The 26,955-nt window shown below is 35.2% G+C and overlaps 1 protein-coding gene across 1 annotated transcript in view; it reads left to right on the forward strand.

The window, feature by feature from the left end:
• LOC133623675 (adenylate cyclase type 8) overlaps positions 1-26,718 on the forward strand; it is an 81,323-nt gene extending 54,605 nt beyond the window's left edge. Inside the window, exons 18-21 of the mRNA XM_061986956.1 lie at positions 6,294-6,386; positions 6,450-6,564; positions 14,461-14,663; positions 26,396-26,718. Of these exons, the coding sequence (XP_061842940.1) occupies positions 6,294-6,386; positions 6,450-6,564; positions 14,461-14,663; positions 26,396-26,611 (627 nt within the window). The 3' untranslated portion in view covers positions 26,612-26,718. The remainder of the gene's footprint in view (positions 1-6,293; positions 6,387-6,449; positions 6,565-14,460; positions 14,664-26,395) is intronic.
• Positions 26,719-26,955: the final 237 nt, after the last annotated feature.

Raw genomic sequence — 26,955 nt, forward strand, 5'->3', positions numbered from 1 at the left:
TATGAAATCCATGCTGCAGTCTGCAGGTGTACATCATGTTGTGGCCCAGCAGCGACTGCAGCACGGATTTCATATTCCAGGGACGGCGTGGCGCAGTGGAAAAATGGCCGTGCGCGACCCGAGGGTCCCTGGTTCAATCCCCACCTAGTACCAACCTCGTCATGTCCGTTGTGTCCTGAGCAAGACACTTCACCCTTGCTCCTGATGGGTGCTGGTTAGCGCCTTTCATGGCAGCTCCCTCCATCAGTGTGTGAATGTGTGTGTGAATGGGTAAATGTGGAAGTAGTGTCAAAGCGCTTTGAGTACCTTGAAGGTAGAAAAGCGCTATACAAGTACAACCCATTTATCATTTATTATTCATTCACAACTCCTCCAACACGAACATTATTGTTTTTGCACTTTTGGCTTCTTCTTAAATAACTTTTTCCAATACATTCAATCATGCACGTGGAAACTTTAAGTTGGGCTTTAGTTGATACAACACTCCCGTCAGGGGGTGCATTCTACGCCGGGGGTGCATTATCCGGCACAACACCTGTTATATCAGTGTAACAGAGACCAATAAGCACTCCTTAATAAACTCTCCGTCAGAAAACGCCTCACTTTTTCTGGCAATTTTGTGAGAAATTAGGAAACTTGTCCTGACGGCTGCATCTCAAGGGGTGTGAAATTTGGCAAAAAGTCCTTGTTGGGTTTGCAGTTTTACCATCAACGCATCAGCCTCCCTTGCACGCGCTTCATCAGACAGATTCCGGTATTTTTCCTCGTGCTTCGTCATGTAGTGCCGATTCAAATGATATTCTTTAAACACAGCAACCTGTGTACCACAAATTAAGCACACGGCTTTACCTTTAATTTCTGTAAAGAAATACTTGGCAGTCCATGTCTTGTTTTTTAAACTTTATTTTGTAATTTGTGATTGCCGCTGTTCACATTCACTCACACGCATACGTCCACACGGAAGCAATACAAATAACGCTTTTCAAAACAAAAGCAGCACCGTTGTATTGCGCACTCGACATAGATACTTTTTTAAATTTATTTTGTAATTTATGATTGGCCCTCACGCGGGCCGGACAGGGACGCACAAAGGGCCGGATTTGGCCCGCGGGTCGCAGAATGCCCAGGTCTGCGCTAGGGCCACGTTTAGGATGTTGATGTCACGGCGATAGAAATAGTGTTAGGGTTAAAGGAAGGTTAATATAAGTGTAATAGGGTAGGATTAGGTTTAGAGCGAGGGTTAGTGTTGAGTTAAAAATAGTCAGTTGTTAGCATTAGGATAGCTAGAGGGTTATAGTTAGTTTTAGAGTTGGGGGTTAGGATTAGAGCACAGGTTTTATACTCAAGGCCTGGGGGCGAAACCTGGCTCGTGAAAGCCTTGAAAATAATATGTATTGAACTCTGTAACTTTGGAGGGTTTTGCCGAATTACCACAAAATTTGATGCACACTTTTAAAGGACTGACAAAAACATGTGTGTCAAATTTTAGCAAGATTGGTTGTAAAACATGGCCAAATATGGCAAAATATGTAAAAAAAAATAAAAAAGTTTAATTGTCCATAAGTCTTTGAGCATTTTTCTAATGATTATAAAAGTTTGAGGATATTTGTATTACATGTTTGCTAGCCTTTCTTCCAAATAATTGTAACCACGACCCATAGAGGGCGCCACAAATTAATGGTAAAAAATGAGGACAATCAATGGTGTAATCTTCTTTGAACTTCTGCACACAAAAGGATAAACATTTGTCAAAATATACACCTCTAATGTGTTGCATTTGCTATTATTCTTCTAAAAAAAACTGCACCATATGGTGGCGCTATTATCAAAGCCCAACAGTCAAGTTGACTTGAAATTTTTCACACAGCTCAACAGAGTCTACAGAATAACCCACTGTAACTTTGGGGTCTTTGGCAGAATAACCACAAAATTCGATACACACCTTTAAGGGACTGACAAGAACATGTGTGCCAAATTTTAGCAAGATTGGTTGTCGAACATGTCAAAAATATGTAAAAAAATAAATAAATAAAAAATGTTTAATTGTCCAAAAGTCATTGAGCATTTTTCTAATGATTATAAAACTTTGAGGATATTTGTATTACATGTTTGCTAGCCTTTCTTCCAAATAATTGTAACCACGACCCATAGAGGGCGCCACAAAAAAACGAGGACAATCAATGGTGGAAGTCTTCTGCTTTTGAACTGCTGCACACAAAAGGATAAATATTTGTCAAAATATATACATCTACTATGTTGCATTTAATATTATTCTTATAAAAAAAACTGCACCATATGGTGGCGCTATTTTCAAAGCCCAACAGTCAAGTTGACTTGAAATTTCTCACACAGCTCAACACACTCTACAGAATAACCCACTGTAACTTTGGGGTGTTTGGCCGAATTACCACAAAATTCGATACACACTTTTAAGGGACTGACAAGAACATGTGTGCCAAATTTTAGCAAGATTGGTTGTCGAACATGTCGAAAATATGTTAAAAAAATAATAAAATGTTTAATTGTCCATAAGTCATTGAGCATTTTTCTAATGATTATAAAACTTTGAGGATATTTGTATTACATGTTTGCTAGCCTTTCTTCCAAATAATTGTAACCACGACCCATAGAGGGCGCCACAAAAAAACAAGGACAATCAATGGTGGAAGTCTTCTACATTTGAACTGCTGCACACAAATGGATAAACATTTGTCAAAATATACGCCCCTACTGTGTTGCATTTGCTATTATTCTTCTGAAAAAACTGCACCATATGGTGGCGCTATTTTCAAAGCCCAACAGTCAAGTTGACTTGAAATTTCTCACAGAGCTCAACAGACTCTACAGAATAACCCACTGTAACTTTGGGGTGTTTGGCAGAATAACCACAAAATTCAATACACACTTTTAAGGGACTGACAAGAACATGTGTGCCAAATTTTAGCAAGATTGGTTGTCGAACATGTCGAAAATATGTAAAAAAAAAAAAAAAAAAAAAAAAAAAAGTTTAAGTGTCCATAAGTCATTGAGCATTTTTCTAATGATTATAAAAGTTTGAGGATATTTGTATTACATGTTTGCTAGCCTTTCTTCCAAATAATTGTAACCACGACCCATAGAGGGCGCCACAAATTAATGGGAAAAAACGAGGACAATCAATGGTGGAAGTCTTCTACTTTTGAACTGCTGCACACAAAAGGATAAATATTTGTCAAAATATATACATCTACTATGTTGCATTTAATATTATTCTTCTAAAAAAAACTGCACCATATGGTGCCGCTATTTTCAAAGCCCAACAGTCAAGTTGACTTGAAATTTCTCACACCGTTCAACACACTCTACAGAATAACCCACTGTAACTTTGGGGTGTTTGGCAGAATAACCACAAAATTCGATACACACTTTTAAGGGACTGACAAGAACATGTGTGCCAAATTTTAGCAAGATTGGTTGTCGAACATGTCGAAAATATGTAAAAAAAAAAATAAAAAATTTAATTGTCCATAAGTCATTGAGCATTTTTTTAATGATTATAAAAGTTTAAGGATATTTGTATTACATGTTTTCTAGCCTTTCTTCCAAATAATTGTAACCACGACCCATAGAGGGCGCCACAAAATACGAGAACAATCAATAGTAGAAGTCTTGTACTTTTGAACTGCTGCACACAAAAGGATAAATATTTGTCAAAATATACACATCTACCATTTTGCATTTGCTATTATTCTTCTAAAAAAACTGCACCATATGGTGGCGCTATTTTCAAAGCCCAACAGTCAATCCTCACCAAGGTCATGAGCTTTGGGTTGTGACCGAAAGGACAAGATTATACAAGATTTGAATTGTAATTGTTATTTGTTATGTCTTGTATATATTGTATATATGTAGCAGTGGCGGGCCGTGCATTTCACATCTAGGCCTTCAGTGATGTCCTACTTAGTCCGACTTTAGTAACTAACTCTCATAATACCATCATTTATGTCACCACATGACCACGGCTGGAGAAATAGTAAACAGAAACACACTTGCGCGCACTGGGCATTGAATCACCGCAATAGTGTAAGAAACGGGCTATATTCCTACGTATTTAAAAATCCTAAAATCCGCATCAGCAATTAAAAGGTATCTGTAAAGCCTAATATGACGCAAAGAGAATATGATGAGTACTTGTATATATTTAGGGAAAGTAAATTAAAAAAAACATTGACTTATCAATTTATGATCATGATTTATGTTAGGCCAGCAGAGAAGGCATTGCTGGCCCTGACGGCCCACCCCTGATATAAAGTATGTATATACTACATATATGTTGTATTGTTATATAATCCATCCATCCATCCATCTTCTTCCGCTTATTCGAGGTCGGGTCGCGGGGGCAGCAGCCTAAGTAAGCAGGGAAGCCCAGACTTCCCTCTCTCCAGCCACTTCGTCCAGCTCCTCCCGGGGGATCCCGAGGCGTTCCCAGGCCAGCCGGGAGAGATAGTCTTCCCAACGTGTCCTGGGTCTTCCCCGTGGTCTCCTACCGGTCGGACGTGCCCGAAACACCTCCTTAGGGAGGCGTTCGGGTGGCATCCTGACCGGCCCCTCTCGATGTGGAGGAGCAGCGGCTTTACCTTGAGTTCCTCCCGAATGGCAGAGCTTCTCACCCTATCTCTAAGGGAGAGCCCCGCCACCCGGCGGAGGAAACTCATTTCGGCCGCTTGTTTCCGTGATCTTGTTCTTTCGGTCATAACCCAAAGCTCATGACCATAGGTGAGGATGGGAACGTAGATCGACCGGTAAATTGAGAGCTTTGCCTTCCGGCTCAGCTCCTTCTTCACCACAACGGATCGATACAGCGTCCGCATTACTGAAGACGCCGCACCGATCCGCCTGTCGATCTCACGATCCACTCTTCCCTCACTCGTGAACAAGACTCCGAGGTACTTGAACTCCTCCACTTGGGGCAGGGTCTCCTCCCCAACCCGGAGATGGCACTCCACCCTTTTCCGTGCGAGAACCATGGACTCGGACTTGGAGGTGCTGATTCTCATCCCAGTCGCTTCACACTCGGCTGCGAACCGATCCAGCGAGAGCTGAAGATCCTGGCCAGATGAAGCCATCAGGACCACATCATCTGCAAAAAGCAGAGACCTAATCCTGCAGCCACCAAACCGGATCCCCTCAACGCCTTGACTGCGCCTAGAAATTCTGTCCATAAAAGTTATGAACAGAATCGGTGACAAAGGGCAGCCTTGGCGGAGTCCAACCCTCACTGGAAACGTGTCCGACTTACTGCCGGCAATGCGGACCAAGCTCTGACACTGATCAATTTACTGGTCGATCTACGTTCCCATCCTCACCTATGGTCATGAGCTTTGGGTTATGACCGAAAGGACAAGATCACGGGTACAAGCGGCCGAAATGAGTTTCCTCCGCCGGGTGGCGGGTCTCTCCCTTAGAGATAGGGTGAGAAGCTCTGTCATCCGGGGGGAGCTCAAAGTAAAGCCACTGCTCCTCCACATGGAGAGGAGCCAGATGAGGTGGTTCGGGCATCTGGTCAGGATGCCACCCGATCGCCTTCCTCGGGAGGTGTTTAGGGCACGTCCGACCGGTAGGAGGCCACGGGGAAGACCCAGGACACGTTGGAAAGACTATGTCTCCCGGCTCGCCTGGGAACGCCTCGGGATCCCCCGGGAAGAGCTGGACGAAGTGGCTGGGGAGAGGGAAGTCTGGGCTTCCCTGCTTAGGCTGCTGCCCCCGCGACCCGACCTCGGATAAGCGGAAGAAGATGGATAGATGGATGGATATTGAGGGGAGTCGCCCGGACATTGTATCCTTCTACAATCTCCAGCACGCTCCGCCAAAAGATTTGTATGCCTCCTTCTTTTATTTTGGACCCTCCCCGACCACATGGCCACGGCTGTTTCCAAAGGACAAAGGTCGCAAAAAGTTCACAGAAAAGGTCGTAAACAATTCACAGGAAAGGTCAATTCAAAAATAGTTCAAAAAGAGGTCCATAAAATAGTTCAAAAAGAGTTCGTCTGGAAATTGGGCAGATTCTGTCATCTTTCCGCTTTGAAGTCCTTGGGCCAGAACAACATCCTTCTGCTGATTACCATACATGAGAGAAAACAGAAAACCCTTCATGTGGCTTTCCCCCTTACCCAGTGGAGTTTTACGAGCCTTCTTCTTGGTACGTTTCAAAGACAGCTTTTGTCTTCTTGCTAAGAACTAATTTCAACACAAAGTGTTTCGTGATAACTTACAAACAATTATTCTAACATTTTAATCGCTGCGTTTCTCTTCAGCTACTGGAGGAGTCGTACTTCCACTATGTGGAGAAGATCAAGACCATCGGGAGCTGCTACATGGCCGCCTCTGGTCTCGCTCCAGACAGACAGGTGTGACGTAACTTCTTTTAAATGTGCCTATTTCAAGTCCGCATCCGTCTGACTCTGCTTTAGGTGTGCATGGACGAATGGAATCACTTGAGCGAGCTGGTTCTGTTTGCCCTGGCCATGCAGGAGACCTTGAAGGAGATTAACAGGCACTCGGCCAAAGACTTTCAGCTCCGTGTCGGTAAGTAGCTGACTGTGCACACACTTAAGTAAACAACATCAGCTTATACAAAGCTTGATCTGAATACCGTATATTTCGGACTATAAGGCGCACTTAAAATCCTTTCATTTTCTCAAAACTCGACGGTGCACCTTATAACCCGGTGGGCCTAATGTACGGACTAATTTTGGTTGCGCTTACCGACCTCGAAGCTATTTTATTTGGTACATGGTGAAATGATAAGTGTGACCAGTAGATGGCAGTCACACATAAGAGATACGTGTAGACTGCAAGATGACTCAAGTAAACAACACCAACATTTTACATGTTGTTATGTATCACTAAGGGGAGATGACGGCAACAGACACCAGGTGGCAGTAATGTTCAATAATTTATTATATATATAGTCAATATATATATAATAATATCAATCAATCAATCAATCAATCTTTATTTATATAGCCCTAAATCACAAGTGTCTCAAAGGGCTGCACAAGCCACAACGACATCCTCGGTACAAAGCCCACATACGGGCAAGGAAAAACTCACCCCAGTGGGACGTCGATGTGAATGACTATGAGAAACCTTGGAGAGGACCGCATATGTGGGTAACCCCCCCCCCCCCCCCCCCCCCCCCCAGGGGAGACCGAAAGCAATGGATGTCGAGTGGGTCTGACATAATATTGTGAGAGTCCAGTCCATAGTGGATCCAACATAATAGTAAGAGTCCAGTCCATAGTGGGGCCAGCAGGACACCATCCCGAGCGGAGACGGGTCAGCAGCGCAGAGATGTTCCCAGCCGATGCACAGGCGAGCGGTCCACCCCGGGTCCCGACTCTGGACAGCCAGCACTTCATCCATGGCCACCGGACCTGTGCCCCCCCCCCCTCAAGGAAAAGGGGAGCAGAGGAGAAAAGAAAAGAAACGGCAGATCAACTGGTCTAACAGGGGGGCTATTTAAAGGCTAGAGTATACAAATGAGTTTTAAGATGGGACTTAAATACAAAACAATACTAACAAATAAGCTAACATAAAGGAAATGGAAGAGTGTGTGTGTGTGTGAGGCTATGTGCGTAGTTAGCTGAAGTGTGTGTTACCAAGTGTTGATGAGAGCGAAGGAACGAGGCAGTCCATGGGGCAGGCAGGTGATCCGGGGCGAGAGAGAGGCGTCAGAGTCCGGGGGCGAGCGAGGAGTCGAGGAACGGGCGAGGCAGTCGAGATCCAGGGCAACGGAAGGAAAACGCTGCGGGAACACGGGAGAAGACAAATCAAGCCTACACCTACTCAGTGGCCTAGTGGTTAGAGTGTCCGTCCTGAGATCGGTAGGTTGGGAGTTCAAATCCCGGCCGAGTCATACCAAAGACTATAAAAATGGGACCCATTACCTCCCTGCTTGGCACTCAGCATCAAGGGTTGGAATTGGGGGTTAAATCACCAAAAATGATTCCACCGCTGCTGCCCACTGCTCCCCTCACCTCCCAGGGGGTGATCAAGGGTGATGGGTCAAATGCAAAGAATAATCTCGCCACACCTAGTGTGTGTGTGACAATCATTGGTACTTTAACTTTAACTTTAAGCCACGGAGAGGAAGCAAGGATAGAGCATAAAGCTTGTCGCTTACGATACACCATTTGAGAACTAAGTTTCCGCCAGGATCCCTGGGTCCACTGGTCCTTTAAGCGGCTCGCCCTCATCAGTCCCAGGTGTGCGGATTGACGATTGTCTGCAGGCTCGTCGCTGCGTGGGCGTGCTCCCGCAGAGGAACACATGTTCCGTTGAAAATATAGAACATTACACGCGGCGCTCAAAAATCTTTAAAATGTTTTAGTAGGACTTTGGTAAGCTATGAAGCCACACCGCTTGGTGGATTATACTGTGCTTCAACATACCAGTATTATTACGGTGTGTGTGTATAAAGTGGGGCGGCGTGGCGCCGTTGGGAGAATGGCCGTGCTAGCGACCTGAGGGTTTCTGGTTCAATCCCCACCTTCTACCAACCTCGTCACGTCCGTTGTGTCCTTGAGCGAGACACTTCACCCTTGCTCCTGATGGGTGGTGGTTAGCGCCTTGCATGGCAGCTCCCTCCATCAGTGTGTGAATGTGTGTGTGAATGTGGAAATAGTGTCAAAGCGCTTTGAGTACCTCGAAGGTAGAAAAGCGCTATACAAGTTGTGGAGGTTGCCCTCCCGTGGGTCCTCCAGACCACCAAGCATTGCCATGCGAGCCCGGTTCAGGGTTACAAGATAGTTTTATTTTGTGAATAAAGTCTCTCCATTGCTTTCCAGCAATTGTCTTTTTGTGGCTCTCGTTCTGGCTCGTGCTCTCGCCCCAGCTCCCCATAATGTCTCTCCTCCCGGTTGCTGCTTATACAGAGATGCGCGGATAGGCAATTATTTCATCCGCAACCGCATCAGAAAGTCGTCAACCATCCGCCATCCACCCGATGTAACGTTTGATCAGAACTGCACCCGCCCGCCATCCGCCCGCACCCGCCCGTTGTTATATATCTAATATAGACGATGCAAGGCATTAGTGAGGCATACCTGCCAACTACTCCGGTTTTCCCGTAATTCGTACGGTTTTCATCAACCTATTCCGGGTTACGGTTGCAGTGATAAAAAATACGGTTTTTCATTAATTTAAAAAAAAAAAAGGGTGAAAACTAGGCGAATTGCACCTTGTGCAGACAAGATTTTTCGATCGGACACGGAGGAATTAGCGATGTAAAAGACCACGTTGGGACAAAAAAACACAAGTCTAATGCCGTTGCTAGCGATACAAGTGGAAAACTTTCAACGTTTTTCGTCGCCCAAACAGATTCTTTGGATGTGATAAATGCCGAAGTTTTATTTACGGAGGCAATAATTGAGCATGGACTTCCAATCGCACTGGCTGATCACATGGGACAGTTAAATGTTTGTAATGCAACCTTTAAAAATCATTACGCGGTGATCGCGGTCCCAAAAATAAACTTTTCTTGCATGATAATGTCCAGAAAAATTTGCTTTATATTACTATAGAGTCCTTTTAACGAATGAGTTTGATGGTTTATCACAAACCTTAAATGAAAGAAGTCCTTTGTTCTCCTGCACTATGCATGCGCTTTGGCCTTGTTTCGTGTTTGGTGCGCAATCCTGTCGGCTGTATTTCACAGCACGACATACTGTTAAAAGTGTTTATACTATTTATGCTTTCAAGTCCAAGTTGAAGAAATCTTGTTAAATGTTGACAGCATAACTACCAAAATACAGAAGTATGTCCTTAATATTTTTGCAGTGCTATTTCTGTTGAAAAGTTCAAATGATTACATTAGAGATGTGATGTGCCACTTTTCAAGTGTCTGATGGCTTAAATTAATTTTCATTAATTTTTCATATTTTGAATTCTTTTGAAAGGCTTACAAAAAAACTACATTTGAATTGTAATTCCATGCTATTGACAGGACTATTAATTTTAATGAAGTTAGCTTACCATGTTTACAGTATGATAATTGTGATAGAAATGTGAATTTTAGGCACAGAATATTTTTTACAATTGAACAAGGCAGTAGATTATACAAGCTTGGACAGAAAGTTAATAATGACACCAATTTTTTTTTTAATGGAATTGTTTAGTACTGTTTTACCATTTGTTTACTGTAAAAAGTGTTTATACTGTTTATACTTTCAATTAACAAATTGAAGTCTTGTGAAAGGTTGACAGGATAACTGGCATTAACTGTCAAAATAATTTCAAACTATTGAAGTTAGCTTACAGAATAAACATGTCAATCAACCCATATGATTTTTGCTGTAATATTTTTGTTTTGAAAAGTCACTGTGACTGATAGAAAAGTGATGGTTTTAGCAACATTTTAACCTGTCTGAATGCTAATAATCATTTTGCGTCGGGGGGCGAAGCCCTGAACCCTCCACCAGGACTTTGTCCTGGACCTACCGGGGCCTGCGGCCCCTGGACCCTGGCTACTAGGTTTTTCTGATTTCAAAAGTTGGCAGGTATGGTGAGGTTATAAAGCTTTTGCCTGTTAAAGAAAGGAGACTGATCCAATGCAGCACAGACTTTCGCGTGCCACGCTGTCACGACCCAGACGCACACCAGTGCGCAATCATATGGGAGCCGCGCTGAGCGCACCTCCAAGCGCGTCTCACTGCCGGCGACGGCCGGGTATGGGCCCGACGCTCCAGCGCCATCCATTTTCAGGGCTAGTTGATTCGGCAGGTGGGTTGTTACACATTCCCTAGCGGGTTCCGACTTCCATGGCCACCATCCTGCTCTCTATATCAACCAGGGTGAGCCCCACCCCTTTCGTGAGCGCACTGCGCGCGGAGTGACCCTTGTTACGCGCCCCCGGCAACAGGGGTGACGGGCAGGTAAGCTGCGCGGGCGGAGCGCGCGGAGTGACCCCTGTTACGAGCCCCCGGCCACGGGGGTGGCGGGCAGGTAAGCTGCTTACCTGCTGCGCGTGACGCCGGCCGCGGCGAAGGCGGACGAGGCGGGGTGTCGGTGCGGTGGGCGCGGTGGTGACCCAGGACGTGCGTCGGGCCCTTCTCGCGGATCGCCTCAGCTACGGCTCCCGGTGGGGCCCTCTCGGGGGAAGGGGCCTCGGTCCCGGACCCCGGCGAGGCGTCCCTTCTCCGCTCCGTAAAAGTGTCCATCTCTTTTCTTTTTTTTTCTTCTGTTGTGGCATATGCAGCAGGTGCCTGCTCGTTTTTCGTATGTGGGTAACAACATTTAACTATGTATATATATTTCCCAATTGGTTTAACTGCCACCCGCCTGAATCTATTTAAAATCTAATTTTTTTTTATTTCAATCGCCCGACCCGATCCGACCCGACCCGCGGATAAAATCTAATTTTTTTTAATTTCATCCGCCCGATCCGCGGATAATCCGCATCTCTACTGCTTATACAGAGCGACAGGTGATTAGATAACAAGGCCCAGGTGGGCCATCTAGGCACCTGTCGCTGACTTCGAGGCCGGTCCTGGCACACCTCGCTTCGCTGCAGGCCCGCAGGCCACGCCCCCCTCCACACAAGTATCTACCATTTACCATTTTAGACATATTTGGCGTTTTGTTTTGCAATAATATGCAAAAACAACTTTTCCTACCTTCTGGTACCTGCTGGTCTGAAAATTAGCGCGTGTTCACCTTTGTAGTCCGTGGGACAACGTAGTCGATAAGCGTCTTCCTTTTCTCAATCTTCTTGTTATGGGACATGCAACCGTCGGAAACAGCGGGAGGCAGTGTGCAGGTAAAAAGGTGTCTAATGCTGAAACCAAAAATAAACAAAAGGTGAGTGCCCCTAAGAAAAGGCATTGAAGCTTAGGGAAGGCTATGCAGAAATAAAACTAAAACTGAACTGGCTACAAAGTAAACAAAAACAGAATGCTGGACGACAGCAAAGACTTACTGTGGAGCAAAGACGGCGTCCTCAATGTACATCGGAACATGACATGACAATCAACAATGTCCCCACAAAGAAGGATAAAAACAACTGAAATAGTCTTGATTGCTAAAACAAAGTAGATGCGGGGAATATCGCTCAAAGGAAGACATGAAACTGCTACAGGAAAATACCAACAAAAAAGAAAAAGCCACCAAAATAGGAGCGCAAGACAAGAAGTAAAACACTACACACAGGAAAACAGCAAAAAAGTCCACATAAGTCAGGGTGTGATGTGACAGGTGGTGACAGTACACCTACTTTGAGACAAGAGCTATAGTGATGCATGCTTGGTTATGCTTTAAAGTCATATACAACAATTGCGACGACAACTTTTTACTGTCGTTTTTTAATAATTTCTGCTGGTGGTGTGCCTCCGCATTTTTTCAACGCAAAAAAATGTGCCTTGGCTCAAAAAATGTTGAAAAACACTGATCTATGCAACATTTTGACCAAAGAACCACCATTACATGTTATGTAGACCCATACTTGCCAACCCTCCCGGATTTTCCGGGAGACTCCCGAAATTCAGCGCCTCTCCCGAAAACCTCCCGGACAAATTATCTCCCGAAAATCTCCCGAAATTCAGGCGGACCTGAGTGACGTGTCGACAGCCTGTTTTCACGTCCGCTTTCCCACAATATAAACAGCGTGCCTTCCCAATGACGTTATAACTGTAGAATGATCGAAGGGCGAGTTTTTGGTTTCTTAAGTGGGTTTTATTGTTAGGCAGTTTCATTAACGTCCTCCCAGCGCGGTAACAACAGCAGTCACGTTTTTGTCTACCGTAAAGCAGTTCGTCAATGTTGTGACACTCTTAAACAGGACAATACTGCCATCTAGTGTACATGCATATGTGACAATAACATCTACGACTTTTCGAGAGTGCAGTGCACAACTGCGCACACAACAAGGAGACGAAGCAGAATGCATCATCAGAGAGGGTGTTCAGCATGGTTCGAAAAATAGTGACAGAGAATAGAACAAGGATGGACAATTCAACCCTTAACTCAACAATGAGTAGATGAGTGTTATGTGTGTGTATATGTGTAAATAAATTAACACTGAAATTCAAGTATTTCTTTTATATATATATATATATGTATGTGTGGGGAAAAAATCACAAGACTATTTCATCTCTACAGGCCTGTTTCATGAGGGGAGGTTCCCTCAATCATCAGGAGATTTTAATGGGAGCATTCACATACCATGGATTATATAGGGCACAGAGTGGGTGGGTACAGGCTGGTGTAGGGGCGTGGTGATTGGCTCATGTGTTACCTAGGAGGTGTTTCCGTCTGTGGCGGCATGCTGTTACAATTTCGCTGCGCTTGTTGAGGGATGACAGGTCTGGACGGTAAATAATAAACAGTTTCTCTTTCAAGCATAGGTTGCATCTTTTATTACCACTATTGTAAGGTGTGCTGGATGCAAGAATTTGCCATGTTATTGAATATTCAACATTATTGTCTTTGAGGTCCCAAATGTGTTTGCTGAGTTCTGTGGTATTCCGCAGGTTTTGGTTCCTGAAAGAAGCCTTGTGATTGTTCCATCTGGTTTTGAACTCTCTCTCGGTTAATCCTACATATGTGTCGGATGTGTTAATGTCCTTGCGTGTTACCTTAGATTGGTAGACAACTGATGTTTGTAAGCACCCCCCGTTGAGAGGGCAATCAGGTTTCTTTCGACAGTTGCAACCTTTGTTGGTTTTGGAGTCGCTCTGTCCGGGGGTCGACGGCTCATTTGCAATTGTTTTGTTGTGGTTTGAGATGATTTGTCGTATATTGTTCATGCAGCTGTAGCTCAATTTAATGTTGTTCTTGTTGAATACTTTTCTTAGGGTGTTGTCTTTGGGAAAGTGTTTGTCAATCAGATTGAGGAATTTGTGTCCAATGTTAGTTGAGACGTTTTTGCTGTATGGGGGGTTGTACCAGATGATGTCGTTTCGTTTTCTGTTCTTTTTCGGTTGGTTTCCTGGCGTGGGTTCATAGGTGAGGGTGAAATTGTATCCGCTTTCATCAAGGGCTTTTTGGTACGGGGGGGTTGCTTGGTCAAATTCAGCTTTGCTAGATGACAGCATCGATAGCCTTTTATTAATTCCGGTAGGTATTCTTTTCGTGGTGGTGGGTGGGTGGTTGCTGTCATGGTGCACGTATTGGAGTGTTGTGTTGGCTTTCGTGAATGGTTGGTAGCTGTTATTTCTCAGGTTGAAAGTGACGTCAAGGAAGTTGACGGTTTGCTTGTTGGCTTCAATCGTGATCCGTAGGCCGTTCTCTTTGAAAATTTTGGCATATGCGCTTCTTGGTATTCTCGCTGCTCCTTGGCGAGGCGCGACACACTGCCAGTCCGTCATCACGGTAAATACCAAGGTTCAGATTGAGGCTGGCGAGCTGGGAGAGGAGGAAACTCCCAACGAGTTCACACAAGAAAACCTAGTGTCTGTGATAAAGTCCCTCATTTTTGTGTATCAGGCATCGCACACGGCCCAGTGGTAGCAGGTGTTATCGGCGCCAGCAAGCCCCAATATGATATCTGGGGCTCCACGGTGAACTTGGCCAGTCGCATGGACAGCACGGGGGTGAGCGGACGCATCCAGGTGCCCGAGGTCACCAGAAGGATCCTGGCGGAGTGGGGCTTTGTCTTGGAGTTACGTGGCGAAATCTTTGTCAAGGGGGTGAGCGTCTCAAAGTGGTCCTGCTGTCATGTCATAGGTACTCTGGTTTAGATTGCCCCTTAGACCAGGGGCCCGGCAAGCCAATGAAGGCAACACATGATGTAAGTGTCTATATTAGTGATATTAGCCTACTATCAAAATTACTTTAAAGTCTTATATAAGTGTTACAATGAAGGCAACACATGATGTAAGTGTCTATATTAGCTATATTAGCCTACTATCAAAATGACTGTAAAAGTCTTATATAAGTGTTATAATGAAGACAACACATGATGTAAGTGTCTATATTAGCCTACTATCAAAATGACTTTAAAAGCCTTGTATAAGTGTTATAATGAAGACAACACGTGTCTATATTATCTATATTAGCCTACTATCAAAATGACTTTAAAAGTCTTATATAAGTGTTATAATGAAGGCAACACATGATGTAAGTGTCTATATTAGTGATATTAGCCTACTATCAAAATTACTTTAAAAGTCTTATATAAGTGTTATAATGAAGGCAACACATGATGTAAGTGTCTATATTAGCCTACTATCAAAATGACTTTAAAAGTCTTATATAAGTGTTATAATGAAGACAACACATGATGTAAGTGTCTATATTAGCTTACTATCAAAATGACTTTAAAAGTCTTGTATAAGTGTTATAATGAAGACAACACATGTCTATGTTAGCAATATTAGCTTACTATCAAAATGACTTTAAAAGTGTTATATAAGTGTTATAATGAAGGCAACACATGATGTAAGTGTCTATATAAGCTATATTAGCCTACTATCATAATGACTTTAAAAGTCTTATATAAGTGTTATAATGAAGACAACACATGTCTATGTTAGCAATATTAGCCTACTATCAAAATGACTTTAAAAGTCTTATATAAGTGTTATAATGAAGGCAACACATGATGTAAGTGTCTATATTAGCTATATTAGCCTACTATCAAAGTGACTTTAAAAGTCTTATATAAGTGTTATAATGAAGGCAACACATGATGTAAGTGTCTATATTAGCGATATTAGCCTACTATCAAAATGTCTTTAAAAGTCTTATATAAGTGTTATAATGAAGGCAACACATGATGTAAGTGTCTATATTAGCTATATTAGCCTACTATCAAAATGACTTTAAAAGTCTTATATAAGTGTTATAATGAAGGCAACACATGATGTAAGTGTCTATATTAGCAATATTAGCCTACTATCAAAATGACTTTAAAAGTCTTATATAAGTGTTATAATGAAGACAACACATGTCTATATTAGCTATATTAGCCTACTATCAAAATGACTTTAAAAGTCTTATATACTGTAAGTGTTACAATGAAGGCAACACATGATGTAAGTGTCTATATTAGCTATATTAGCCTACTATCAAAATGACTGTAAACGTCTTATATAAGTGTTATAATGAAGACAACACATGATGTGTTTATATTAGCCTACTATCAAAATGACTTTAAAAGTCATATATAAGTGTTACAATGAAGACAACACATGATGTAAGTGTCTATATTAGCCTACCATCAAAATGACTTTAAAAGTCTTATATAAGTGATACAATGAAGGCAACACATGATGTAAGTGTCTATATTAGCTATATTAGCCTACTATCAAAATGACTGTAAAAGTCTTCTATAAGTGTTATAATGAAGACAACACATGATGTAAGTGTCTATATTAGCCTACTATCAAAATGACTTTAAAAGTCTTATATAAGTGTTATAATGAAGGCAACACATGATGTAAGTGTCTATATTAGCTGTATTAGCCTACTATCAAAATGACTTCAAAAGTCTTATATAAGTGTTATAATGAAGGCAACACATGATGTCAGTGTCTATATTAGCCTACTATCAAAATGACTGTAAAAGTCTTATATAAGTGTTATAATGAAGACAACACATGATGTAAGTGTCTATATTAGCCTACTATCAAAATGACTTTAAAAGTCTTATATAAGTGTTATAATGAAGGCAACACATGATGTAAGTGTCTATATTAGCTGTATTAGCCTACTATCAAAATGACTTCAAAAGTCTTATATAAGTGTTATAATGAAGGCAACACATGATGTCAGTGTCTATATTAGCCTACTATCAAAATGACTGTAAAAGTCTTATATAAGTGTTATAATGAAGACAACACATGATGTAAGTGTCTATATTAGCCTACTATCAAAATGACTTCATAAGTCTTATATAAGTGTTATAATGAAGACAACACATGTCTATGTTAGCAATATTAGCCTACTATCAAAATGACTTTAAAAGTCTTATATAAGTGTTATAATGAAGGCAACACATGATGTAAGTGGCTATATTAGCCTACTATCAAAATGACTTTAAAAGTCTTATATAAGTGTTATAATGAAGACAACACATGTCTATATTAGCCATATTAGCCTACTATCAAAATGACATTAAAAGTCTTATATAAGTGTTATAATGAAGGCAACACATGATGTAAGTGTCTATATTAGCTATATTAGCCTACTATCAAAATGACTTTAAAAGTCTTATATAAGTGTTATAATGAAGGCAACACATGATGTAAGTGTCTATGTTAGCTATATTAACCTACTATCAAAATGACTTTAAAAGTATTATATAAGTGTTATAATGAAGACAACACATGTCTATATTAGCTATATTAGCCTACTATCAAAATGACATTAAAAGTCTTATATAAGTGTTATAATGAAGGCAACACATGATGGAAGTGTCTATATTAGCTATATGAGCCTACTATCAAAATGACTTTAAAAGTCTTATATAAGTGTTATAATGAAGGCAACACATGATGTAAGGGTCTATATTAGCCTACTATCAAAATGACTTTAAAAGCCTTATTTAAGTGTTATAATGAAGACAACACATGATGTGTCTGTATTAGCCTACTATCAAAATGACTTTAAAAGTCTTATATAAGTGTTATAATGAAGGCAACACATGATGTAAGTGTCTATGTTAGCCTACTATCAAAATGACTTTAAAAGTCTTATATAAGTGTTATAATGAAGGCAACACATGATGTAAGTGTCTATATTAGCGATATTAGCCTACTATCAAAATGACTTTAAAAGTCTTATATAAGTGTTACAATGAAGACAACACATGATGTAAGTGTCTATATTAGCCTACTATCAAAATGACTGTAAAAGTCTTATATAAGTGTTACAATGAAGACAACACATGATGCAAGTATCTATATTAGCCTACTATCAAAATGACTTTAAAAGTCTTATATAAGTGTTATAATGAAGACAACACATGATGTAAGTGTCTATATTCGATATATTAGCTTACTATCAAAATTACTTTAAAAGTCTTATATAAGTGTTATAATGAAGACAACACATGATGTAAGTGTCTATATTAGCCTACTATCAAAATGACCTTAAAAGCAACACATGATGTGTCTATATTAGCCTACTATCAAAATGACTTTAAAAGTCTTATATAAGTGTTACAATGAAGACAACACATGATGTAAGTGTCTATATTAGCCTACTATCAAAATGACTTTAAAAGCCATATTTAAGTGTTATAATGAAGACAACACATGATGTGTCTATATTAGCCTACTATCAAAATGACTGTAAAAGTCTTATATAAGTGTTACAATGAAGACAACACATGATGTAAGTGTCTATATTAGCTATATTAGCCTACTATCAAAATGACTGTAAAAGTCTTATATAAGTGTTACAATGAAGACAACACATGATGCAAGTATCTATATTAGCCTACTATCAAAATGACTTTAAAAGTCTTATATAAGTGTTATAATGAAGGCAACACATGATGTAAGTGTCTATATTAGTTATATTAGCTTACTATCAAAATGACTTTAAAAGTCTTATATAAGTGTTATAATGAAGGCAACACATGATGTAAGGGTCTGTATTAGCCTACTATCAAAATGACTTTAAAAGTCTTATATAAGTGTTATAATGAAGGCAACACATGATGTAAGGGTCTATATTCGCCTACTATCAAAATGACTTTAAAAGTCTTATATAAGTGTTATAATGAAGGCAACACACGATGTAAGTGTCTATATTAGTGATATTAAGAAGGGTTTTTAAGCCTTTTTTTAAAAGCATCCACAGTCTGTGGTGCCCTCAGGTGGTCAGGGAGAGCATTCCACAGACTGGGAGCGGCGGAGCAGAAAGCCCGGTCTCCCATTGTTCGTAGCTTTGTCCTGGGAGGTTTTGTTGTTTTTAAATTGTTACTTTTAACGAGGGATGCCCTGATCCGATATCGATACCTGTTGATGGTCTGATATCAGCAAAAAAAAAAAAAGTATCGGATGATATTGGCTTGCATCTAAAATCTACGATTCAGGGTGTTTACTGGTGCAATGCTGGACAGCCAGTTAGCATCTAAATGTCCTCCAGTAAGCACTTAGGGTTAGGGTTAGGGTTAGGGTTAGGGTTAGGGTTAAGGTTAGGGTTAGGGTAAAAAAAATGTTTTAAAGTTTTAAAAAAAAGTTTTAAAAAAATAAAAAAAAAGTTAAAAAAAAAGTTTAAATAAAGTTAAAAAAAAAGTTTAAAAAAAGTTAAAAATATTTTTAAAAAATTAAAAATATTTTTTTAAAAATTAAAAATTTTAAAAAAAAATAAAAAAATTAAACAATTTAAAAAAAAAAAATTTTTTTTAAATTAAAAAAAAATTAGAATTTTTTTAAAAAATTACAAAAATTTTACAAAAATTAAAAAAGAAATTCTAAAAGTTAAAAAAAAAAAAATAAAAAAAAATAAGTGTTTTAAGTTAAAACATGATTTTCACGGTAAAAAATGATTTTCAAGGTAAAAAAAAATTTTCAAGGTACGATTCAGGGTGCAATGCTGGACAGCCAGTTAGCATCTAAACGTCCTCCAGTAAGCACTTAGGGTTAGGGTTAGGGTTAGGGTTAGGGTTAAGGTTAGGGTTAGGGTAAAAAATGTTTTTTAAAGTTTTAAAAAAAAGTTAAAAAAAGTTTTAAAAAAATTAAAAAAAAGTTAAAAAAAAAAGTTTAAAAAAAGTAAAAAAAAAAGTTTAAAAAAAGTTAAAAATATTTTTAAAAAATTAAAAATATTTAAAAAAAAATTAAAAATTTAAAAAAAAAAAAAAAAATTTTAACAATTTAAAAAAAATTTTTTTTGAAAAAATTAAAAAAAAATTAGAATTTTTAAAAAAAATTACAAAAATTTTACAAAAATTAAAAAAAAAATTCTAAAAGTTAAAAAAAAATAAAAAATAAAAAAAAAGGGTTTTAAGTTAAAACATGATTTTCACGGTAAAAAATGATTTTCAAGGTAAAAAAAAATTTTCAAGGTACGATTCAGGGTGTTTACTGGTGCAATGCTGGACAGCCAGTTAGCATCTAAACGTCCTCCAGTAAGCACTTAGGGTTAGGGTTAGGGTTAGGGTTAGGGTTAAGGTTAGGGTTAGGGTAAAAAAAAATTTTTTAAGTTTTAAAAAAAAGTTAAAAAAAGTTTTAAAAAAATAAAAAAAGTTTAAAAAAAAAGTTTAAAAAAAGTTAAAAAAAAAGTTTAAAAAAAGTTAAAAATATTTTTAAAAAATTAAAAATATTTAAAAAAAAATTAAAAATTTAAAAAAAAATAAAAAAATTTAACAATTTAAAAAAATTTTTTTTTGAAAAAATAAAAAAAAAAATAGAATTTTTTAAAAAAATTACAAAAATTTTACAAAAATTAAAAAAAAAATTCTAAAAGTTAAAAAAAAATAAAAAATAAAAAAAAAGTGTTTTAAGTTAAAACATGATTTTCACGGTAAAAAATGATTTTCAAGGTAAAAAAAAATTTTCAAGGTACGATTCAGGGTGTTTACTGGTGCAATGCTGGACAGCCAGTTAGCATCTAAACGTCCTCCAGTAAGCACTTAGGGTTAGGGTTAGGGTTAGGGTTAGGGTTAGGGTTAAGGTTAGGGTTAGGGTAAAAAAAATTTTTAAAAGTTTTAAAAAAAAGTTAAAAAAAGTTTAAAAAAAAAAAAAAAAAAGTTTAAAAAAAAGTTTAAAAAAAAGTTTAAAAAAAGTTTAAAAAAAAGTTTAAAAAAAGTTAAAAATATTTTTAAAAAATTAAAAATATTTAAAAAAAAATTAAAAAATTTTAAAAAAAATTAAAAATTTAAAAAAAAAATAAAAAAATTAAACAATTTAAAAAAAAAATGTTTTGAAAAAATTAAAAAAAAATTACAAAAATTTTACAAAAATTAAAAAAAAAATTCTAAAAGTTAAAAAAAAATAAAAAAGTAAAAAAAAAGTGTTTTAAGTTAAAACATGATTTTCACAGTAAAAAATGATTTTCAAGGTAAAAAAAAATTTTCAAGGTACGATTCAGGGTGTTTACTGGTGCAATGCTGGACAGCCAGTTAGCATCTAAACGTCCTCCAGTAAGCACTTAGGGTTAGGGTTAGGGTTAGGGTTAGGGTTAAGGTTAGGGTTAGGGTAAAAAAAATTTTTAAAAGTTTTAAAAAAAAGTTTAAAAAAAGTTTTAAAAAATTTAAAAAAAATTAGAATTTTTTAAAAAAATTACAAAAATTTTACAAAAATTAAAAAAAAAATTCTAAAAGTTAAAAAAAAATAAAAAATAAAAAAAAAGGGTTTTAAGTTAAAACATGATTTTCACGGTAAAAAATGATTTTCAAGGTAAAAAAAAATTTTCAAGGTACGATTCAGGGTGTTTACTGGTGCAATGCTGGACAGCCAGTTAGCATCTAAACGTCCTCCAGTAAGCACTTAGGGTTAGGGTTAGGGTTAGGGTTAGGGTTAAGGTTAGGGTTAGGGTAAAAAAAAATTTTTTAAGTTTTAAAAAAAAGTTAAAAAAAGTTTTAAAAAAATAAAAAAAAAGTTTAAAAAAAAAGTTTAAAAAAAGTTAAAAAAAAAGTTTAAAAAAAGTTAAAAATATTTTTAAAAAATTAAAAATATTTAAAAAAAAATTAAAAATTTAAAAAAAAAATAAAAAAATTTAACAATTTAAAAAAAATTTTTTTTGAAAAAATAAAAAAAAAAATAGAATTTTTTAAAAAAATTACAAAAATTTTACAAAAATTAAAAAAAAAATTCTAAAAGTTAAAAAAAAATAAAAAATAAAAAAAAAGGGTTTTAAGTTAAAACATGATTTTCACGGTAAAAAATGATTTTCAAGGTAAAAAAATTTTTTCAAGGTACGATTCAGGGTGTTTACTGGTGCAATGCTGGACAGCCAGTTAGCATCTAAACGTCCTCCAGTAAGCACTTAGGGTTAGGGTTAGGGTTAGGGTTAGGGTTAAGGTTAGGGTTAGGGTAAAAAAATTTTTAAAAGTTTTAAAAAAAAGTTAAAAAAAGTTTAAAAAAAAAAAAAAAAAAGTTTAAAAAAAAGTTTAAAAAAAGTTTAAAAAAAAGTTTAAAAAAAGTTAAAAATATTTTTAAAAAATTAAAAATATTTAAAAAAAAATTAAAAATTTTTAAAAAAAATTAAAAATTTAAAAAAAAAATAAAAAAATTAAACAATTTAAAAAAAAAATGTTTTGAAAAAATTAAAAAAAAATTAGAATTTTTTAAAAAAATTACAAAAATTTTACAAAAATTAAAAAAAAAATTCTAAAAGTTAAAAAAAAATAAAAAAGTAAAAAAAAAGTGTTTTAAGTTAAAACATGATTTTCACAGTAAAAAATGATTTTCAAGGTAAAAAAAAATTTTCAAGGTACGATTCAGGGTGTTTACTGGTGCAATGCTGGACAGCCAGTTAGCATCTAAACGTCCTCCAGTAAGCACTTAGGGTTAGGGTTAGGGTTAGGGTTAGGGTTAAGGTTAGGGTTAGGGTAAAAATTTTTTTTAAAAGTTTTAAAAAAAAGTTTAAAAAAAGTTTTAAAAAAATAAAAAAAAAGTTTAAAAAAAAGTTAAAAAAAAGTTTAAAAAAAAAGTTTAAAAAAAGTTAAAAATATTTTTAAAAAATTAAAAATATTTTTAAAAAAATAAAAAATTTAAAAAATAAATAAAAAAATTAAACAATTTAATTTTTTGAAAAAATTTAAAAAAAATTAGAATTTTTTAAAAAAAATTACAAAAATTTTACAAAAATTAAAACAAAATTTCTAAAAGTTAAAAAAAAAAAGTGTTTTAAGTTAAAACATGATTTTCACGGTAAAAAATGATTTTCAAGGTAAAAAAAAATTTTCAAGGTAAAAATTTTTTTCAAGGTTAAAAATGATTTTCAAGGTAAACAAATGATTTTCAAGGTAAAAAAAAAATTTCAAGGTAAATTTTTTTTTTCAAGGTAAAAGAAATTTTCAAGGTAAAAAATCATTTCAAGGTAAAAAAAAAATTTCAAGGTAAAATTTTTTTTTCAAGGTTAAAAATGATTTTCAAGGTAAAAAATTATTTTTAATTTTTTACCTTGAAAATCATTTTTAACCTTGAAAAAAAAATTTTACATTGAAATTTTTTTTTTTTACCTTGAAATGATTTTTTACCTTGAAAAAAAAATGATTTTCAAGGTAAAAAATTATTTTTAATTTTTTACCTTGAAAATCATTTTTAACCTTGAAAAAAAAATTTTACCTTGAAATTTTTTTTTTACCTTGAAAAAATGATTTTCAAGGTAAAAAATTATTTTTACATTTTTTAAATTTTTTTAAAATGTTTTTACATTTTTTAATTTTTTTGTAATGTTTTTTAACTTTTATTAATTTTTAACTTTTTTTAACTTTTTTTTTAACTTTTTTTAACTTTTTTTTAACTTTTTTTAACTTTTTTTTAACTTTTTTTAATTTTTTTAATTTTTTTAATTTTTTTAAAACAATTTTAAACAATTTTTAAAAATTTTGATTTTTTTTAAACAATTTTAACAATTAACTTTTTTTTTTAGGGTTAGGGTTAGGGTTAGGGTTAGGGTAAAAACTATTTTAAAAAGTTTAAAAAAAAAAGTTTAAAAAAGTTTTTAAAAAAAATTTTAAAGTTAAAAAAAAGTTTAAAAAAAAGTTTAAAAAAAGTTTAAAAAAAAGTTTAAAAAAAAGTTTAAAAAAGTTAAAAAAAAGTTTAAAATATTTCTTAAAAATTAAAAATATTTTAAAAATTTTTTAAAAATTTAAAATAAAATAAAAAATTAAACAATTCAAAAAAAGTGTTTTAAGTTAAAACATGATTTTCCAGGTAAAAAATTATTTTCAAGGTAAAAAAAAATTTTCAAGGTAAATTTTTTTTTTCAAGGTTAAAAATGATTTTCAAGGTAAACAAATGATTTTCAAGGTAAAAAAAAATTTCAAGGTAAATTTTTTTTTACCTTGAAAATGATTTTTTACCTTGAAAAAATTTTTACCTTGAAAAAAAAAATTTACCTTGAAATTTTTTTTTTCAAGGTAAAAAAATGTTTTCAAGGTAAAAAATTATTTTTAATTTTTTACCTTGAAAATCATTTTTAACCTTGAAAAAAAAATTTTACCTTGAAATTTTTTTTTTACCTTGAAAAAATGATTTTCAAGGTAAAAAATTATTTTTACATTTTTTTAATTTTTTAAAAATGTTTTTACATTTTTTAATTTTTTTGTAATGTTTTTTAACTTTTATTAATTTTTAACTTTTTTTTAACTTTTTTTTAACTTTTTTTTAACTTTTTTTAACTTTTTTTAACTTTTTTTAACTTTTTTTAATATTTTTAATTTTTTTAATTTTTTTAAAACAATTTCAAACAATTTTAAAAATTTTTGATTTTTTTAAACAATTTTAACAATTAACTTTTTTTTTTAGGGTTAGGGTTAGGGTTAGGATTAGGGTTAGGGTTAGGGTAAAAACTATTTTAAAAAGTTTAAAAAAAAAAGTTTAAAAAAGTTTTTAAAAAAAATTTTAAAGTTAAAAAAAAGTTTTAAAAAAAGTTTAAAAAAAAGTTAAAAAAAGTTACAAAAAAGTTTAAAATATTTCTTAAAAATTAAAAATATTTTAAAAAAAATTTAAAAATTTAAAATAAAATAAAAAATTAAACAATTCAAAAAAAGTGTTTTAAGTTAAAACATGATTTTCCAGGTAAAAAATGATTTTCAAGGTAAAAAAAAATTTTCAAGGTAAATTTTTTTTTTCAAGGTTAAAAATGATTTTCAAGGTAAACAAATGATTTTCAAGGTAAAAAAAAATTTCAAGGTAAATTTTTTTTTACCTTGAAAATGATTTTTTACCTTGAAAAAAATTTTTTACCTTGAAAAAAAAAATTTACCTTGAAAATTTTTTTTTCAAGGTAAAAAAATTTTTTCAAGGTAAAAAATGATTTTTAATTTTTTACCTTGAAAATAATTTTTAACCTTGAAAAAAAAAATTTACCTTGAAATTTTTTTTTTCAAGGTAAAAAAATTTTTTCAAGGCAAAAAATCATTTTCAAGGTAAAAAAAAATTTTCAAAGTAAAAAAAAATTTTCAAGGGTAAAAATGATTTTCAAGGTAAAAAATGATTTTCAAATTTTTTTAATTTAAAAAAAAAAAATTTTAAATTTTTTTTATTTTTTTTAATTTTTTTAACTTTTATAACTTTTATAACTTTTTTTTTTTAAATTAAATTTTTTTTTTTTTAATTATTTTTTTTTTTTAAATTTTAAAAAATTTACAATTTTTTTAAATTAAAAAATTTTCTTTTAATTTTTTAAAAAAAATTACATTTTAAATTTTTTTTTTTAACTTTTTTAAAAAATTTTAAAACAATTTTAAACAATTTTAAAATGTTTTGATTTTTTTAAACAATTTTAACAATTTACTTTTTTTTTTAGGGTTAGGGTTAGGGTTAGGGTTAGGATTAGGGTTAGGGTAAAAAATTTAAAAAAAAAAGTTTTAAAAAGTTTAAAAAAGTTTAAAAAAAGTTTTAAAAAAGTTTTTAAAAAGTTTTAAAAAAGTTTAAAAAAAGTTTAAAAAAAGTTTTAAAAAGTTAAAAATATTTAAAAACAATTAAAAATATTTAAAAAAAATTAAAAATATTTAAAAATTTTAAAAAAAAATTTAATTTTCTTTTAAATTTTTTAACTTTTTTTAATTTTTTAAAATCATTTAGTAAACATGGTAGCTATAGGCTACTACAGGGGCTACGCTACGCAACAGCTAAGCACACAAGTTAGAGGTACTTCCGAGGTGTCCTGAATTGGATAATATCGCGGCCTAAAACACAACATCAGTCAATATAAGCAAGTATCAAATAACCGTAGTTGCATATTACTTACAGATACAAAGTCTCCAAGGCAGGTACGTATTATAAAGTACACAGTAACAAACGTGTCCGCATCATTCAACTTTCTGCGTAATGCACTTGATTTAGGGAATTGTTGTGACCACTAGGTGTCACCAAAAACACTCCACTTTTAAATCCGTCATAAAATAAGGGTTTTCCGACCTAATCATTGTTCTCTTTGATTGATTGATTGAGACTTTTATTAGTAGATTGCACAGTGAAATACATATTCCGTACAATTGACCAATAAATGGTAACACCCCAATAAGTTTCTCAACTTGATTAAGTCGGGGTCCAAGTAAATCTATTCATGATACAGATATATACTATCATCATAATACAGTCATGGGATTTCACAATATGGTCAGCCTAGTTAAGATTATAATAATGTTGACACTGGAACAGATTATTTCACTTTGCACAAAACATGGGTTCAAAACAAGTTGGTCATAAGGCCATCCGAGAGCCAAAACCAATAGTGACATCTATCGGTGGGTCGTGGCACAATATCGGAACTCACGCTGACGTTGTCATTGCAGGTGAGCGAGTGTCGGGGCAAGGTGCGCACCTACTTCATCAGCACCGTGCGCAGCGAGCTGGCCAACACATCCCCAGATGGCCGTCAAGGCAGCAGGACCGGGGGACGCATGACCCTGGCGGGAATAGTGTTCAATCTAGTCCAAGCCAGACACAAGGAGCAGCTGAGGGAGACCAACGGGGGGTTCACGCTGGCGCCCTGCACCCTCAAGTGCTGATGGGCGGCCGGGTCGGGAGGCGGAATTTGTAGCTGCCTTCAATTCTACCTGTGCTTAAACATCACTAAATTCACCACACTGAAACTGAGCGGGTGGATTACCATAAATGCACAAAAACCCAAAAGCAGTGAAGTTGTCACGTTGTGTAAATGGTAAATAAATACAACGATTTGCAAATCCTTTTCAACTTATATTCAATTGAATAGACTGCAAAGACTTTTGCGCTTAGAACAATCCGGATGGTTCTTTTCCTCTTTGGTCCGGAGGACACGACGTCCGCAGTTTCCAAAAACAATTTGAAATGTGGACTCGTCAGACCACAGGACACTTTTCCATGGCGGTGT

The sequence above is a fragment of the Nerophis lumbriciformis genome, linkage group LG26 (assembly GCF_033978685.3).
Source record: "Nerophis lumbriciformis linkage group LG26, RoL_Nlum_v2.1, whole genome shotgun sequence".
Lineage (NCBI taxonomy): Eukaryota > Metazoa > Chordata > Actinopteri > Syngnathiformes > Syngnathidae > Nerophis > Nerophis lumbriciformis.